The 15,145-nt window shown below is 44.4% G+C and overlaps 1 protein-coding gene across 2 annotated transcripts in view; it reads right to left on the minus strand.

Annotated features, from left to right (window-relative positions):
• MEGF10 (multiple EGF like domains 10) overlaps positions 1–15,145 on the minus strand; it is a 154,181-nt gene that overhangs the window by 20,859 nt on the left and 118,177 nt on the right. The window contains exons 11-14 of one of the 2 annotated variants that reach the window (XM_012807665.2): positions 14,059–14,179; positions 13,080–13,243; positions 9,621–9,723; positions 8,016–8,440 (exon numbers count right to left, since the gene is read on the minus strand). In XM_012807665.2, the coding sequence (XP_012663119.1) occupies positions 8,412–8,440; positions 9,621–9,723; positions 13,080–13,243; positions 14,059–14,179 (417 nt within the window). In that variant the 3' untranslated portion in view covers positions 8,016–8,411. Of the gene's footprint in view, positions 1–8,015; positions 8,441–9,620; positions 9,724–13,079; positions 13,244–14,058; positions 14,180–15,145 lie in introns of those variants that run through there. The other variant, XM_003782228.2, reaches the window with a different exon arrangement.

The following is a 15,145-nucleotide window of genomic DNA, read 5'->3' on the forward strand; positions in this document are numbered from 1 at the left end:
TGAAAAGCGATGAGATATATACGTAGTAGTGAACTGGCGACGGCTGGCCTCAGACCAAATGGAAAGGCGTGGAGAACAAGCACACACACCCTGCAGGACTCCAGGACACGGACCTCCACCCAGCACCGGGGATGCTGGGAAGGCCACGTGTTGTATTACAGTTTTGCTTCTAAGGTGACCAGGAGAAAACTCACCACGGCCCAAACCTTAAAATGGAAGCAGAGCCAAACTGTGACCTGGAGGTTGCTGATTGGGATGCAGCCATTTCCGCTGAACAGAAATTCCCCACTTTTTACTGTTTCTGGCTTTTCTTTTTTTTCTCTGAAAGTCTCCCACATGGTAAAGGCTATTAAGCAGGACTGAAAGCCGCAGACCTCATTGTGTCTAGATTCAACCAACAATAGACTTTTATTTCAGCCTGGTCCACTGGCTGAACAAAGGAGACCAGGTCTGTTTATAAAGCCGACTGGGATTTAAATGTTCCCTATAGAATAAAATGGGGAATTTAGGCCTACTGTTATTTTTATTCTTGCATTCATGAATATATGATCTTTTTTTTTGTTTGTTTCAAATCTCTTGTGAAAAACTGAGCTGAAGCTGCATACCCTTCCCTCCCCAGATGTGATATACCAGCCACAGGACTTTATCTGGTATTTTTACCCATACCCATAGTACAGCAAAAGAATCAAACATGGAGCAGTCGACCACCTCAGAAGGGGGCTGCAAACCTAAACTTTGTTTCGTAAATTTATAAAGGTACCAAGAAGAGCTACCTACTACAGGCTTTACTCTCAGTTCAAACCCAGGTCCTCAGGGCTGACTGTGGGCCAGGACTCCTGCCAGGCAGTGGTGAAGGTGTCGAGACCTGTTTCATAGAGATTCAGACAACCCAGGGCATTTTGGTCTGGAGCCAACAAGGCAAATCCCAGGGAAAACTGTGAAGAACTAGAAGCTGAATAATTATCGGGTTAATTTGATTGATAATCATTTTGAAAATCAATCCTGATTTTTAATGCTTTTTTGTAGAGTAGGGATTTGGGGAGGGTGAGATTAGCCATTTAGGGTTGATTCAATTCATCAGCTACCTGCCAGATCACTACTTCACACAGCGCTTAATGAGTTCAGTTACAATGGAATGGGGCACACTTTAGGTCAAAAGTTTAGCTGCTTTTTTTACATTACAGATGATCAGGATTTATGTATCGCTTAGCACATCCTTAATCAGAGAGTGTTAAGAAAAATGACCATTGGCCACATGGGCAAATCTGAACAAAGAGATCCTCTATCTTGTATTTGATTTGTCTTCCCTGAAGAGGTTCATCTAGGTGGCTTGCATAATCACTGGTCATGATCAGCTCCACCAAGGTAATGTTCTTATCAGTAACAAGGCCTATGGTAGAGCCATGAGATTCACAGCAGAGATAAGCTTGTTTCCCACGACTTACTCATCAATGCATTCCACAGAACCACAGGTAATCCACAGATCGTCTATCAAACCTGCTGTCTCCAATCATCTAAGCATATTTCAACAAGTTTAGTTGTAAATAACTTGCATTTTAGGACTACAAGGAAGTCTTTTCTTTGAATGTAAATTATAAAAATTCTATTAGCAAGTAGGCTTAAAAATTCAAGCCTTTTCCTTTTATTCTGTCATCAGCAAAAATGAGTCATCATTCTGCAGCTATTAAAAGCTAATCGATTTGAAGACAGGTATCAGTGTGTCTCGGGGAGGAAGCATGAAGCTGTCTTTCTCCTCCTACAACCACTCCTCCTCTTCAGACCTTCCGTGGTCTTCTCTTATCTCCCCTTCATCTCACAGTCAAGAAAGGACAAGATGAATGTATTATTTGGAGATGTACCTTCTCTGGAAAATATGAATATTTTAAGAAAGCACATATTTTAAGAACCTAACAAATAAATATCTAACAGTAGACTTGCAGGCAGTGAGGAAGCTGGAGGGACTACTGTGGGCATGTTCTTCTAAGTCACTCCAGGGATATGTCTGCTGGTGTGACCTCCATGTAAGGACAACCCTGCCATCAAACATTATCCAGGAGAAAGAGCTGTTAATATAAGTTTGCTTTAACCAATTTTTTGGCTCTGTGTGTGTGTGTGTGTGTGTTATTCTTCAATTATTTCTGTGAACTCATCTTATTCTTTGCCAGCTTTTCTAGAGCCCCACAAGATATCTTTTTGTTTTCTTGTTTGTCATAGACAGAAAGGAGAATTTAACTCAACAAACATTCCAGGGTCTGGCCAGCTGCTGGCTTGCTGATGAAAAGTTCTCTAAGAAAAGTAACTCCAGCACGATAATGGCCCCAGAATAGGCACATCTGACTCTGGGGATCTTGATAAGAGAGCGAGGTGGCTGGTGAAAGAGGGTTCGAGACTGGAGGAACAAGGCATGCAAGGCTCAGAAGCCCAAAGAAGTCTGTATCTGTCCTCCAAGGGTTGGGACGGCTGAAATTCAGGAGCTCGTGAGGCCTCTGGGCAGCCAAGCAGTGTCCACACCGAGAAGCCAGGAACGCCATCGTGTGGAGGGCACACATCCTCCTGGTGTTAACAGGGACCACATAAACAATTTTTAAGAGGAAGGGAATTTTATAGGAAAGCAGAAAATGGTTTGAAGATGGTGAGGCTGGAAGGAGGAAGACCTGACAGGTGGCTGTTTTACATGCCCCGGATGAAAACTGATAAAAATGACAAGGCATTGAACTAAACCAATCCCAGCTGGGCTGTGGGGGCAGATGATCTTGAAGTGATAGAGGAGAAAATGCCGATAAACAACCCCCTCCCCACATTCCACTCAAGGAAATTAATTAATCCTGGCAGCTCCACGAGGGAGAGATAGTGCCTGTTTTTGTACCACAGTACCTATGTGCGAGGGTACATGGATGGTGCTAAGTATTTGTGGAATGAATCAAGAAGCACAGCTCCTCTTTTTGTATTTTTTTTTTCTTGCAGTTTTTCCAGGGCCAGGTTTGAACCCGCCAACCTCAGGTATATGGGGCTGGCGCCCCACTCCTTGAGCCACAGGCGCCGCCCACCCAGCTCCTCTTCTCTTCATGATGTTCAAGACCACTCTCCAACTGGATGGAGCAGCCGTATCATTCTTTGCTTCCCTGAAGGAATCTTCACTCAAACCAGGAAGCCCAACATGTTTATAGTTTGTGTTCTTAAAATGGTGACCTTTCCCTCCTAAGGGGGTGGGAATGTCTGTCTCACTTATTTTTGAGAAGATAACCCTTTCAGGAGCTCAGGTCTGTGTTTTTTAGGGTTGGCCCAGATTCCATAGCAATAGAAGAAATTAAGAGGCATCTTGAGAAAATTCCTTTGGAATGTTTAACAAAAAACAAATCAAAGCTAGTTACACTAGGAAATAACTTCCTACAATACTTGGAAGACGGAGCAAAATGGGAAGGGGGTAGCTTTAAATTCGCAGCCATCTCTGGTTCAATGGAAGCATTTTTTTCTGATAAATGTTCTAATGCTGATAAGGAGATCTGTGAAGACTGTTTTTGCCAGGACCGAGGACAAAGAGCTCTTTGATAGCCTTTGCAAGTTGCTAGGCAATGGCTGAATGATCGTGATAAACTTCAGCTAAGCAGCTCTAAAGAAATGTTCGTGAATTTAATGCCTGATGCATTATGCCAGCAGCCTCAATGTGAAATCAGCATTCACGGGGCATTTGTGATTGCATGAATGCAGTAAATAAATCATCTGGGGTGTCATTATTTCCCTTCTCAGACACATAACCCCAAATCCTTGTCTTGTTTAATTGCTTGTATTCCTTATGCCAGTATTGCAATATTTGGGGGGAGTTTGTGAATGAAGGAAATGATTTTGATTCAATGCCTTGTTCCCGGGCAACAAGCTATTAAACATACATTAAAGCTCTTAATAATAATTGGGCTTGGTGATCAAGAGAGGGAGGAATTATAGTATTTAGTCCTAATATTTTTTCTGCTTTTCTAATACACTGTCCAAGAAAGCAGGGGCATAGTGTGTCTGAGTGTAGAGAAGTTATTCGCTGGTGTGTCTGTCTGTTGCTAGAGTGTCTGTCTGGGAAGCTCTAGAGGCAAGCTTCTGCAGGAAGGAGCTGGCATCCCTTCATCTCTGTGCTCCCTGCACCCGAGCACTAAGGTTGCATCAAGTTTGGAGACACTGGACAAATGGTTGTTAAATCAAATCTTTCCACGTGGGTACTACAGATTTTACAGATCATTACAAGAGAATCTGCTTTATAGAGGTAACCAATTTGAGAAAAGTCTTGGTAAGTCCTATAAACCAGAGACGTTTACATTTGCAGCTGCAAGACAAAAGTACTAGAGAGCATGGCCTGTCTGAGTCCAGACCTGGATAAAGTGAGCAGAAAGGACTGTGAGGTGGACAGGGAGATCCAGGGGCTCGGGCTGCTTCTGCATCTTTTTTACTCTTGGGAAAATGAGGCCTCCCCTACCCTCACTTCAGGAGTCCAATCTTCTGCTTTTACACGACCCCTTCCCACAAGACCACACAGACAGAGAGACAGATACACACTGCAGACACACTTTCGACTCCACAATCCCCAAAGGGTCAGCTAGTGAGTCACATCTCCTTGTGGCTGATGAGGGCCCTACATACTAATTAAATGCACTGGACTAACATTATCAGCACAACCTAGATTTGCACTTATATGTCACTGGACAAATGAAGTAGGTCTCCCCTTACTGTAACACTTAGGCATCACTTAGCTGCATGACAGCTCACCTGGTGACAGATTAGTTCTAGAAGCAGCAGTTCCCTTACTCGGGTAGTTAAAGTTGGTGTTTGGGGGAATGTGAAAAGGAGGGCTGTCTGTGTGGGGAGATGCTGAGACTGCGGCAGGCCACGTTCTGCTCCGGGAAGAGTGACAAAGCTGGACTCTTGTCACCAGCTTGCCTACTGGGCTCTTCCTTCCAATTCTGCCCTTCCTGGCTGGGGCTCCAGCAAGAATCCCCTCCTCCTCCTATTCTCCTTCCCTTTCCTTACAGTTATACCATGACTCGCCGGTCTCTCTTTCCCAAGACCCCCACAGGTTGATTTGGTGCCCTAATCTCCTTTTTATATATTTAGCATATATAGTTTTTTATTCTGGTATAAATGCATCCTTATGGAGAGAGGGGAGAAGGAAGCAGAGAGGGGGACAGGTGTGCTCTCACCTAACAGGCACAATGTAAGGGCAGATGGCACAGCTCCTGGGGGAGGGGCACAACTGAAACTTGGACTCTACCTAACAAATGCAAGTAATATAACCTAATCATCTGTACGCTCATGTCATTCTGAAATAAAAATAAATGCACCCTTAAGTCTCTTCTCTTTTTGCCACTGGTAACAAGGCTTCCGTCAAAAAACATGCTCCCCTCAACCCAAACCTCTTCAATAATTAGAGCAGTAAGGCACAGCAGATGACACTAGGCTGGTAACTACCACTACCTGGCCACTAGGGCAGGTTTTTAAATGACAGACAGGGCCACCCAGTAAAGTTGTCCAGGTTGTACATGACACAAGCGCCCCTGGCTCAGGGGCTCAGTCAGGTCAGAAATTCCACAGGTGCTCCCTGGGCCAAGGAGAACACCCTAGGGGATTTCCATGGTGTTTCCACATTTGCAAAAAAGGTGCTTTAAGGACTGGCAGGGGCCCCATCCTCTTCTTCCTCTTTACCCACTTTCCAAATTCTCATTTAGTAGGTGTGCGGTGGGGACTGGGAATATCTGCAAGTTAAAAGAGTTCCCAGGTGACAGTGATCTTAGGCAGGACTGGGAAGCAGGCTGGAGACTGCATATGTTCCCAGACAGCTGGAATGAAATCTTGATTAGCTGTAATGCTCAGCAAATAGGTGTTTTGGCTGACTGAAGTCAAAGCAGAGAGGAAGACATAAACATCAGCCTGTTTCTGTCATTTGGGGAAAATACTTTATGAAATACATTGCTCCACTACTCTGGAAATATGCGCGTGTGCACACACACCCACAGCTAATTATATTTCCCTAACATTGGAAATTTCAGAACAATCGTTTTGAAAAGCCAGTCTCATTTTATAGCTCTGTGTGTGTGTGTGTGTGTGTGTGTGTAGCAGAGTAGTCGAGGAAGCAGCCCAGGACGCAGCCTCCATCCTGGATGGTATTTTATTCTTCTCCATTTCCTACTGCAATCTGCCTCTTTTTGATCAGCTAACAACGACAGTAAATTATGGTTCTAAATAACCACACACTATAATAAAAGTGCATGTCTTTTCTCTTGAAAAACCGTTGATTTCTTTTGGAAATAGGATCTGAGCTGTCAATGCAGCTTTTGTTTTGGGTAACTTCCATAGTAGTTCCTTTTGAAGACTAATTTCATGACTAGGTAAAATGAAACTATCAGGTATAGGGGAAATAAAAAGGTCTGCCTTCCTTTAGGGGAAAGAGAGAGCCGAACGCCAGGCAACAGGGCAAAGTCAGAGGAGAGACAGATGTACTCGTGGTAAAAGGCAAGGCAACCTCCTTTGTGTCTCAGGTGAGGGCACTATTTCCTCAATTCAGGTTGCCAATTTCTTTGTGAAGTGGGAGAAGGCTTTCAGGACACTTATCTCTGGCTCCAGACCTACCTGTGATCGGCTTCTCCCCAGTGTCCTCAGCAATGAGCACGTAATGCCACCCTGTTGATTTGGGGAGGGAAGAGTCCAGCTTCCGTGTTACATTTCATGGACTTCTGCAGAAAAGCCTCACTTCTACTCTACACCCAGTTACCCTTTCAGGTGCCACTTAAGAGAGTCATCCAGAGCAATCTCGGCAATAAACCTGGAGTCTATGAAGAGCAGAGGCTTCTTTATATTCAAAAAGGTCCTTAGACAGTACTTACTCAAAACAGGTCTATTGATGAAAAGTTATGAGTCTCTCCAGTATTGATAATGAAATGATTCCCTAATATTCTATAAATAATACAGACTCTGCTCTTTAAAAAAAAAGTATTGATAATGAAATATTCCCTAATATTCTGTAAATAATACAGAATCTGCTCTTTAAAAAAAAAAAGCCAACTCTTTGTCCAATTGTAGGGTGTTTTGATAATGAAATATTCCCTAATATTCTTTTTTTTTGCAGTTTTTGGCCAGGGCTGGGTTTGAACCCGCCACCTCTGGCATATGGGGTCAGTGCTCTACCCCTATGAGCCACAGGCGCCACCCCCACTAATATTCTGTAAATAATACAGAATCTGCTCTTTAAAAAAAAAAAGCCAACTCTTTGTCCAACTGTAGGGTGTTTTCTGGAACTTCAGGAAATTTCTTTTGTTCTGTGTATGTTTGCTTTTACTGAGTGTGTTCTGCGAGTGTGGAGATGACCTCCCAGCAGGCTGAGATATTGACTAATACTACACTTCAGATTGACTGCCCAGAGGAACAGGACACTGGGGTGCCTCAGCTGGCCCAGGAGCAAAAAGAACTTGCAAACCAGAGATGTAGGAACAAGCAGGAGGCCAGTGTGAGGCAGGGGAGCCCTCCTCGTCTGGAGAAGGCCAGTCACAGATGGACATTGGATTACATGATCACTCGTGTGACAAGCCACTGCATTCCCGCAGGAGCGCAATAGGTCTAAGGCCAGATGGGATAATTTGTCTTACCCCATGACCCAGACGGAGGAATGCAGCTAACACATTTTCAGGCTGGCTTCAGGCCAAATCCTCTCTCTTTCTCTTCTCATGTACACCCCAGTGTGCTTTTCACAGACTGATTCTGAGTCATCAAAGCAGGTGGATACTGGAGCCTCACATTCTCTCTATATTCATAACGTAGATGTGGTAGAGTGTAGTCCAAAACAAATGACGTGGCCCCTTCATTAGGAAAGTTCTGCACTTGCCGGAAGATCAAAAATGCTATTTTGCCTCACTGTGGTCATTGACAAATCAGTAGTGGTTACTCCATTTGAGAACTTCGAGAATTCTAGTGAAGTCACAAAATCTGGTTTAGTCCCTGGTGTGATTCAGTTTTAACCTTCTCTAATGTAGCATGAGGAAGTCGAATTTCATACTGTGAAGGCAGAGTTACCTGAGCTTTTGCACATCAAGAAGAAACTACGGACCAGGGAGGCCTTGGGTCTGTGGGCAGCTCTTGTCAACAGAACGCCAAGTCCATTGCACCAGCCTTGGCTTGCATCCCAAGGTAGCTCTGAGACACCAGAAACCAAGCGCATGACATTTCATCTCCTGGCAGAAACCAAAAGGCTCTTAACAAATTCTAAGACACAACTGAAGGGGTTGCTGGTGACATCTCATGTTTATGGATCAACTTAAGTTGATCAACTGAATATTAAGTTGATAATACCCCCCAAACTGATCTATAGATTTGTTCCACCATTAAATTTCCACCTTACTTCTTTGTAGAAATTGACATGTTGATCCTAATTCAAGGGAAATTCAAGGGACCCAGAATAGCCAAAATAATCCTGACAAAGAAGAACCAACTTGGAGGACTCACATTTCTCAATTTTAAGATTTCCTATGAAGCTACAGTAAAGAAACAGTATAGTATTGGCATAAGGATAAACATGTAAAACAATGAAATACAACAGAGAGGCCAGAAATACACCCTCTCATATTTATGGGAAATTGATTTTTGACAAGGGTTTCAAGAGGTGGGGGAAGAACAGTCTTTTCAACAAATGGTGCTGAAACAAATGGATATCCACATGCAAAGTAACCAAGTTAGAGCCCCTAAATCAAACTATGTATAAAAATTAACTCAAAATGGATCAAAGACTGAAACAAACAAGATAAAATTTTAGAAGAAAACAATGGCATAAATATAGTGACCTTGGATTAAGCAATGTTTTTTTTCTAGAGACAGAGTTTCACTTTGTCACCCTTATTAGAGTGCTGTGGTGTCACAGCTCACAACAACCTCCAGTTCCTGGGCTTATGCAATTCTCTTGCCTCAGCCTTCCGATTAGCTGGGACTACAGGCACCCACCACAACACCCAGCTATTTTTTTTTTTTCTGTTGCAGTTTGTCCAGGTCTGGGTTCGAACCTGCCACCCTCAGTATATGGGGCTGGCACCCTACTCACTGAGCCACAGGCACCACCCTTACGCAATGGTATTTTAGATTCAACACTAAAACACAAAGCAACATGATTTTAAAAAAGATTAACTAAACTTCATCAAAATAAAACCTTTTCTGCTTCAAAGACCATTAAGAAAGCAATAAATAAATAAATAACTCAAAGAATGGGAGAAAATATTTTCAAAACATATATCTGATAAGGGATGATCATATGAAGAACTATTAAACTCAATAATAAAAAAGTAATCCAATTAAAATTGAGCAAAGGATCTGAAAAGACATTTCTATAAAGAAGATCTATATATAGATGGCTAATAAAGGCATAGAAAGATCCTCAATATCATTAACTGTCATAAAAATGTAAAGCAAAACCACAGTGACATATCATTTTATACTGACTAGGAGGCTATAATCAAAAAGTCAGGCAATAACAAATTGTTGGTGAGGATATAGAAAATTAGAATGCTCATACATTGTGGGTGAGAATGTGAAGTGGTCTGGAAGCAGAACAATGATTTTGCTTGGTAGTTTTCCCCTTTCATGTAGCAGCCCTTGGGTCTCACCTGACCATCCGGGGAGGCAGCGGCAATGGCCTGTGGTAGGGTGGCAGCCATCTGCATGGCTGCAGTCACAGCGCTCAGCACAGTTCAGCCCATATGTGCCATCCTGCATGGAAGACAGCAGCAGAGACATCAGTGAAGGCCTGGGAAACCCCACGATGGGAGACAAAGGGCCGTGGTCCATGGTTACTCATTTCGGATATAGTACCCTGCTTGCCCAAGTACCTCTGGGGAAGATGCATCATAATCACCTCTTCCCATGTCTTTTTAGTTGCCAAAATGTAGGCTCTAGGTCAGTATTTTAAAATTGCTCAAACCTGCTGGGTACAGTGCCTGTAAACCCAGCACTCTGGGAGGCTGAGGTGAGTAGATGATTGCTTGAGCTCAGGAGTTTGAGACCAGCCTGAGCAAGCAGAGACTGTCTCTATTAAAAATAGAAAAACTGGCTCGGCACCCGTAGCACAATTGTTATGGTGTCAGTCACATACACCGAGGGTGGTGGGTTTGAACCCAGCCTGGGCCAGCTAAACAACAATGACAACTGCAACAAAAAATAACTGGGCATTATGGTTGGCACCTATAGTCCCAGCTACTTGGGAGGCTGAGGCAAGAGAATAGCTTAAGCCCAAGAGTGTGAGGTTGCTGTGAGCTGTGATGCCATAGCACTCTACCAAGGGCAACATAATGAGACTCTGTCTCAAAAAATAAATATATTTATTTATATATATATAAATAGAAAAAATAGCTAGGTGTTGTGGAGGGCGCCTGTGTGCTCAGCTACTTGGGTAGTTGAAGCCAGAGGATTGCCTGAGCCCAAGAGTTTGAGGTTGCTATGAGCTATGATGCCATAGCACTCTATTCAGGGCCACAGAGTGAGACACTCTCTCTCAAAAAAAAGAAAAAAATAATTTGCTCAAATCCTAGTTTATGCCTGATATAATGATTAGGACATATGAATAGTGACGCCAGTTATGCCAATATGCTGTTATACATGTATGCAAATATATATAAATATGCCAATTAATTAAAAGAGACTTATCATAAGCCATAGCTCATAAAAGTATTTTGTTTGTCTCTAAAGATTTTTATAAAATAGTTCACTGTTCTCTACAAGATAATGCATTGTTCAGTAGAAAGAAAGGACACTGGCCCATTAAAAAAAAAAATTATAAAGGCCAGGTGTGGTGGCTCACACCTGTAATCCTACCACTCTGGGAGGCCCAGACAGGTAGATTGCCAGAGCTCAGGAGTTCAAGACCAGCCTGAGCTACAGCAAGACCCTATCTCTAAAAAATAGCTGGGCGCTCTGGAAGGTGCCTGCAGTCACAGCTACCAGGGAGGCTGAGGCAAGAGAATCACTTGAGCCCAAGAGTTTGAGGTTGTTGTGAGCTATGATGACATAGCATTCTACTGAGGGTGACAAATTGAGACTCTGTCACAAAAAAAAATATATATATATATAAAATAAAAAAATAAAGAAATGATAGTTCCCATTGAATTAAGCTTGCTCTGCCAAATTACCAAAGGGATACATAGTACTATAAAAAAAAAAAAATGAAAACCTCTTGTTCCTAACAAATAATCCCTCATGCGCATCTTTCTTTCCATGAGAAAGTCTGAGCCACATGAAGTATTCTGATCCAGATCCTAAATACAGGTCCTTCCTCCTTCCCTCCTGGATCTTTAGGTTTCCACATGCACGTAAGTTTGGGAGGTCCAAAGGAGATCAGGGATGGGACTGATCATTTCGTTTTTGTTTTGTTTTGTTTTTTGAGACAGAGTCTCACTATGTTTCCCTTGGTAGAATGCTGTGGCGTCGTGGCTCACAGCAACCTCAAACTCTCGGGCTTAAGCGATTCCCTTGCCTCAGCCTCCCAAGGGTAGCTGGGAATACAGGCGTCTGCCATAACCCCAGGCTATTTTTTAGAGACAGGGTCTCGCTCTGGATCAGGCTGGTCTTGAACTGGTAAACTCAGACAATCCACCCGCCTTGGCCTCCTAGAGAATTAGGATTATAGGCGTGAGCCAGGCCGCCCAAGCATGGGACTAATCATTCTGTTTGTGAGAAGAAAGTGGAGAGCTCTGCATTTTTGAGCCCCACTCCTTTACGCCAGACCCTGAGAATGGAGGGAGAAGGCTAAAACCCTCCCCTGCCACCCAGACACTAAGTAAAACAAGGGTGCACAGTTACCAAGAGGAAGGAACATGGGAACCAGTAAACAGGGAGGGGGTGCTAGATGGAATGACCATTTGTCTAGGACCTGGTTAAAATTTTTAAGAATTTAACCATGTTTTAGGTCCCTCCAATGTTTGATAGGACTACACAGGATTTAATTACGCCATGATATGAACCACTGCACCGCCAGCCTTCCTGGTTTCCTAACTCTTTAAGGTACAAAAAAGGACGAGATAGTGCCAGGGGCTTCCCTTTGTCTACCATCAGATGGAGAGTGAATGGAGAGTGGAAGGTCACTGCCAGCCCATGCCTACTACTAATAATTTGCTCAGCAGTCTCCCGAAGTGGCAAAGCTAAATTAATTCTGTCCCAGGGTTTGGGAGGGCATGGAATAGCCCAGGGCAGCCTCCTCTCTACTTTGGGAAATGGGCTGGACTTAATGGGAGGAAGCCCAGAGAGAGAAGAGGTTTCTAGGGAGGCTCTTTTAGAGGGGGCTGCATTGTCGTCTGCCCATCAGATGATGTCCTGGGGCTGGAGAACACGCACCACTGAGATTTGCCTAATGGCTCAGGAGCAAAGAATTGGAATAGGGAGAAAGAGTGATGGGAAAGAAATGAGCACGTTGCCACGGAATGCCCTTCCTGCTTGCCCCTCTATCAGCCTGTGCTGGATGCAGTATAAGAGTTCTAATGATCTAAATCCCAAAGTAGGTCAAGGGAATGGAACCAGCCACAGGGAACTCTTCAGAGATTCTCTGGGCTCCGGAGGTATTTATGTTAAAAGAGGCTGTTTCCGAATCATCCACTTGGGTGAGCATTTGTGTGACATCAGTCACGACGATCAATCACCCCCTTTCAAGTCCCTGCCACTTTCCACTCCTAAGACAGAGGGGTGGGGATTTCCATTTTCTATTATGTAGAAACAAAATATTTAGAGAGCTGACAGGCATACACTGGGTGTTTGACCACTACTGCTGACCAGCTGCCACCAAGAAACAGGATAATAGAGGGGGTGGGTGGGCTTGGTGGGGGTGGGGGACAGTGTGAGATGAAGAAGGGAGCCATTCTCACAAAGGCTACCCAACCAATTTCCACGTCTTTCCCCGTCTATCCCTTTTCCAGGCCTATGTCCAGTGTGAATTCAAATACCGTGATCCTTCTAATAGTGAGTGAAATTTGGTTCACGAGGAGCCACTTAAGGTGAAGTAACAGAATTGCAAAAAAGAAACCAAACCTCAGGCATCAGCCCCTCCCGGTGTCCCCAGTGGGGTGCTGGCTCGGACATACCTGGCAGGGAAGTTCGCATTTCTCCCCGCGCCAGCCAGGTGCGCACGTGCAGGTCCCATCCAAGGTGTTGCAGGCTCCCCCGTTGAGGCACTGGCATGTTAAGTTACAGCCAAAGCCCCACGTGCCGCTGGGGCATCTGATGGAGCAATCCACCCCGTGCCAGCCTGTACAACAAGAATGCCAGCACACGTGAGGGAACCAAGGCGGCAGGGAGCTCTGGGGGGCCTTTCCAAGCCGGGTTCTCTCTAGAAACACCTCGGAGATGCACTCTCCCACCCTCTAGCAGCAGAGAGCATCGGCTCTGCTGAGTTAGGCCTCCATCAGAAACGAACAAAACGCAGGCCTGAGGACCCAGACGGCCTCGGGTGCCATGTGCTCCGTGGAGGAGTCCAGTGGGGGGGAAACGCCTCTGCGCTTCAGCGAGCGCTTGTGGGAGGGTGTGGGAGCGCTTTAGTGCGCAGTGATGCACGGTGTGTAATGCTTAGTTTTGTTCGGATTTGTAAAGTGGAATATTATACAGGAGGGAGAGGACAGTTTGTGCTGGAAAACACAACCCTATCTTTAAAGCAGGGCCTCATTAACTGTGAACCGTGTGCATCCGGGATCCTGGCTAAACCTACACAGGTGGGGTAGGGTGACGTGTTCTGCTTTCATATAAAATCAGCACTTAGCTGCATTTCTTGTCGTAACTACAGACTGGCCAATTTAGGGGCATGGCCACGTGTCTACTTGTGCACTCTTCCCAAAACTACAGAAGCTCACAGACTTTTGGAGCTGGCGGGGACTTTGGAGAGAATGTGACATGAGCCTCTTGCCGTGTCTCAGGAAAGCATCAGAGCCTCAGCGCCAGGAGCTCGCTGACGTCAGGCACCAGAGCCTTGGGGCAGCGGGAGCTAGAGCTCTGGCCAAGATTTCTTCCTGGGACTCTACGAGATGTGGGGACCAGGAGCAGATAAGAGACTGACTGGCCCACTCTTACCTGCCTTACAAGTACAAGATCCGTCCACAGAAGCGCAGACAGCATCGTTTTTACAGCCACAGCGAGAGGAACAGTTAACCCCATAGGTTCCCAGAGGGCACGGGGTGGAGCAGTCACTGCCCTAGTCAGGCAGAAAGAGCAAAACGCATGAAATGTTGCCAGCTAAAACAAGGCCAACACAAATAAACGAAAAATATATCTTGGCAAGGCTAATTATACTTCCTCTCTAACTTTAACACACTGTATTTTTTTTAAGCTGCTGTAATGTCACCAGTACACAAATTTTAGAGATTTAAGGGCAGTACTAGCGGGCCTAAGTTTCGGATCTATTACAGTATTAAATGGGACCCAAAAAAGCCTGCTGCCTTTGTTAGTTTTGCCTTCATAGCAGAACTGAAAAACAAACAAACAAAAAAAAAACCTCTTTGCCCTTGTTCAGACAAGTGGACATGTAAAAATAAATTGTAGCCATCAAATTACTGCAACAAATAAAGAAATGTGAACATGAACTATATATTAGAGCCCAGCGCTTCCTAGACTTCCTTGGATAAAACGTGATACCATCAGTGGGTAAAGCAAAGCAGCAGAGCACATTCGGCCCAGGGGACGATTCAGTTTATCTCCCAGGGAGCATTAAAACGGAAAAGTGGGCTACCAAAGGTGACTGGAGGGCACCTCCTTTCAAAACAGAAAGAACTCCTAAGACAAGGCTAATTCAAGGGCTCACCCAAAGGATTGTGACGTAGGTTAAAAAATCCTACGAAGAGCCACTTAGCTCAGTGATTCCCCACCCGCCAGTTCTACTTCATGCGCTGCGTACTAATCATCAACATTCTTCATCGTTCAAGGTCTCCCCTTTAAAGTGAGAGAAAATAATTCAAGAACAACCCATTTTCCTTTAAACCCAAAATTCCTCATCTATAGCTAAGAACTCCTAGAAACTGCGGGCAAAATTCTTCCCTATAGGTATAGGGGCATATTGGCAGAGTCTAGGTTTTCAAAGGAACCTAAGAACTAATAGGCAACAAACTATACAAGAATGTAAATACATAATTAAGTGCTAACTGATGCATGATGTGTCCTTAAG

The sequence above is a fragment of the Otolemur garnettii genome, unplaced genomic scaffold (assembly GCF_000181295.1).
Source record: "Otolemur garnettii isolate 467f Iridium unplaced genomic scaffold, OtoGar3 scaffold00003, whole genome shotgun sequence".
Lineage (NCBI taxonomy): Eukaryota > Metazoa > Chordata > Mammalia > Primates > Galagidae > Otolemur > Otolemur garnettii.